General features: G+C 78.1%; 1 protein-coding gene across 1 annotated transcript in view; it reads left to right on the top strand.

Annotated features, from left to right (window-relative positions):
- The first annotated feature begins 133 nt into the window (after positions 1-133).
- The window catches only part of H696_01458 (hypothetical protein), a 9,431-nt gene continuing 6,765 nt past the window's right edge, over positions 134-2,799 (top strand). Inside the window, exons 1-3 of the mRNA XM_009495353.1 lie at positions 134-1,173; positions 1,335-1,807; positions 1,972-2,690. Coding sequence (XP_009493628.1) covers positions 345-1,173; positions 1,335-1,807; positions 1,972-2,690 — 2,021 coding nt within the window. The 5' untranslated portion in view covers positions 134-344. The remainder of the gene's footprint in view (positions 1,174-1,334; positions 1,808-1,971; positions 2,691-2,799) is intronic.

Here is a 2,799-nt window from a genome sequence, read left to right on the forward strand (position 1 = left end):
CCCGGTCCCCCGGGGGCGGGCGGAGGAGGGACTATGCGCCGCCCGGGGGTAACTGCCGGTTTCTTGACGCGTGCCCCGCCGGGTGGGTGAGCGGGCCTCGGCGGCGGCGGCGGCGGCGGCGACACGCGAAGGAGCGACCTGCCCTCCGGGCTCCTGCCGCGCCCCGCCGCAAGTGCGCACGTCGCCTCCTTGTCGGCCACCGATGCGCACAGGAAAGACGTGCGGGGCACCTCGCGTCAGCCTCGGCATGCGCCTCCTCCCTGTCCCCTCTTCCCCTCCCCCGCACTTGCCGCCTCGCGCCTCGCTCCCTCGCCGCCCCCCTGCGCCCGCCGCCCCTCGCCGCCATGTCACAGTGGCCGCCGCCGCCGCCGATGCCCAACCAGGCGGGCCCGGGCCCAGGCCGGATGCCGCCCCCACCGCCAGGCCGACCGGCCGCACCGGCCCCACCGCAGCCGCCGGGCAACGCTGTGGCAGCGCCGGCCGGCGGCGCACCGCCCACCGTCCCTCGCCGGCCGGCGCCGCCCCCGCCATCGGCCTACAGCCAGCCCTCGCGCCCGGCCGCCCCGCCGCCGGTGATCCTGGCCCCGCGTCCGTCCAGCAGCGGATCCTCCAGCGGCGGCAGCAGCAGCAGCAGCAGCAGCGGCAGCCTCGGCGCCCCACGCCCGACCGCCCCGCCGCGGCCGAACTCCGCCCTCCTCGCGGCCGGCGGGACCACCCTCGCGGCCGCGCCGCCGCCGCCGGTGGCCCCGCGCCCGGGCTCCGGCATCCTGCCGGCCGGCTCGGCCCCGGGCCCGGGAGCCATGCGGCGGCCCCTGCCGCCACCGGCCCCAAGCGGCAGCACGCCCATGCGCGCACCGCCTGGCCCCGGCACCGCCGGGCCCCTGCTCGCGCGCCCGGTCACCAAGGAGCCGGTCCTGCCCTTCCGCCTGCACATCTCCCGGTCCACCAACGGCGCCCGCCGGGTGCGCATCGTGCCCAACATCCAGGCCGCCGATCCCTCGGCCCAGCAGCAGCAGCAGCAGCAGCAGCAGCCCATCTCGGTCGAGAGCTTGGTCTTCGCCGGGGGCGTCGCCGCACGCGAGAGCTTCTCCCTGACGCCGACGCACACGCCTGGCCTCACGCCCGACAGCACCCCCATCTGGGGCGTCATCGGCGTGCTGCCCTCGCCCACTGGTCCGCCCCCCCCCCCCCCCCCCCCCCCCCCCCCCCCCCCCCCCCCCCCCCGCCCCTCCGCCCCGGCATCTCGCCCAGCGCACAGTCTCCTCGCCGGGCCACTCCGCCACTGACATCCCCGCCTCTCGGCCTCTCGCGCCTCGGCGCACGGCCCGACCCAGATGGCGAGCCCCTGCTCGGCGTGGTGACCGGCGCCGCGCCGGCCGCCAACTTCCCCCTGGGGTTCGGCCCGCCCGGCCGGGCCGACCTCCGAGCCTTCCGCATCACGGCCGTGGCCTTCATCTCCCTGCGCAGCAGCACATACGACTCGCACTTGGAGATGTCGCATCAGCGGGCGCGAGCGCTGGCGGCGGCCGCCGCCGCCGCCGCCGGCGGGACCCCCGGCTCGTCGGCAGGCCCACCGGCCCCCGGCGCTCCCGGCACCGCCCCCGGCTCCGAGGATCTCCACGCCCAGGCACACCCGCTGGCCGATGTGCTGCGTCTGTTCACCGCCTCCGGCGGGAGCTTCTACTTCGCCGGCCAGGGCGGCGATCTGACGGCTTCGTATGCCCGGCGCGAGCGCATCCGTCGCGCCGCCCCGGCCGGCGCCAACCCCGTGGTCCTGGACTCGCGCTTCCTCTGGAACGAGTACATGGTACGCCAGTGAGCCTGCCCCGCCCCCCGGCCCGAGGCAGCGCCGCGTGCTCCAGATCCCGGCCCTCCTGCTCTCGGCGTCCTGGCCCTGACGCGCGCACCCCGGTCGCCCTCCTCCCCTCCCCTCCCCCCCCCCCTCCTTGCGCTTGGCCCGCGACCCCACAGCTCCGCGACATCATCCACCTGTTCCCGCTGCACGACTTGCCGGCCCCCTCGGCCCACCAGGCGCCGCCCCTGCTGTACCTGATCCGCGGCTTTGTCGGGACACATGGGGTCCGGCCGCCGCCGCCGCTGGCGCACTCGCCGCAGCCCGCCCTGCCGGAGCACCTCCCCCGGCCGGCGCTGGTTGGACTGATCGCGCGCATTGCTCACGGCCGCGCCGGCACGCGCTTCCTCTCGCGCGGCGTCGACGACGAGGGCAACACCTCGAACTTCGTCGAGTCCGAGCAGGTCCTGGTCCTGTGGCAGCCGCAGCCGCAGCCGCAGCCGGCCGCGGCCGCGGCCCCGGCCGGCAACCGCCTGCATGTGCTGGCCTTCCTGCAGGTGCGTGGCAGTGTCCCCCTGCATTGGGAACAGGCCGCCACCGGGAGCGTCCTGTCCGGCATCGGGTCCCATCGGATTCTCTTCAGCCGGGGCGCTGAGCAGCCGCCGGAGCCGGCCGTCGGCCAGGCCGCCGGGGGGCACCTGGCCCCCGGCGTGGCCGCCGCCGACCCCGTGCCCCTGATGGTGCCCTCGCTGCTACGGCACTTCTGGCTGCTGGACTCGAACTATGCCTCGACCGGGCCGCGGCAGCTGTCCACCACCCGGGCCAGCTGCGTGCAGGTGGTCACCCTGATGAACATCCAGAAGGCCGGCGAGCGCACCCTCACCGAGGCCTACCAGCGGTGCGTCGGCGGAGCCTGCCCCCCCCCCCCCCCCCCCCCCCCCCCCCCCCCCCCCCCCCCCCCCCCCCCCCCCCCCCCCCCCCCCCCCCCCCCCCCCCCCCCCCCCCCC

This window comes from Fonticula alba, assembly GCF_000388065.1.
Source record: "Fonticula alba strain ATCC 38817 unplaced genomic scaffold supercont2.2, whole genome shotgun sequence".
Lineage (NCBI taxonomy): Eukaryota > Rotosphaerida > Fonticulaceae > Fonticula > Fonticula alba.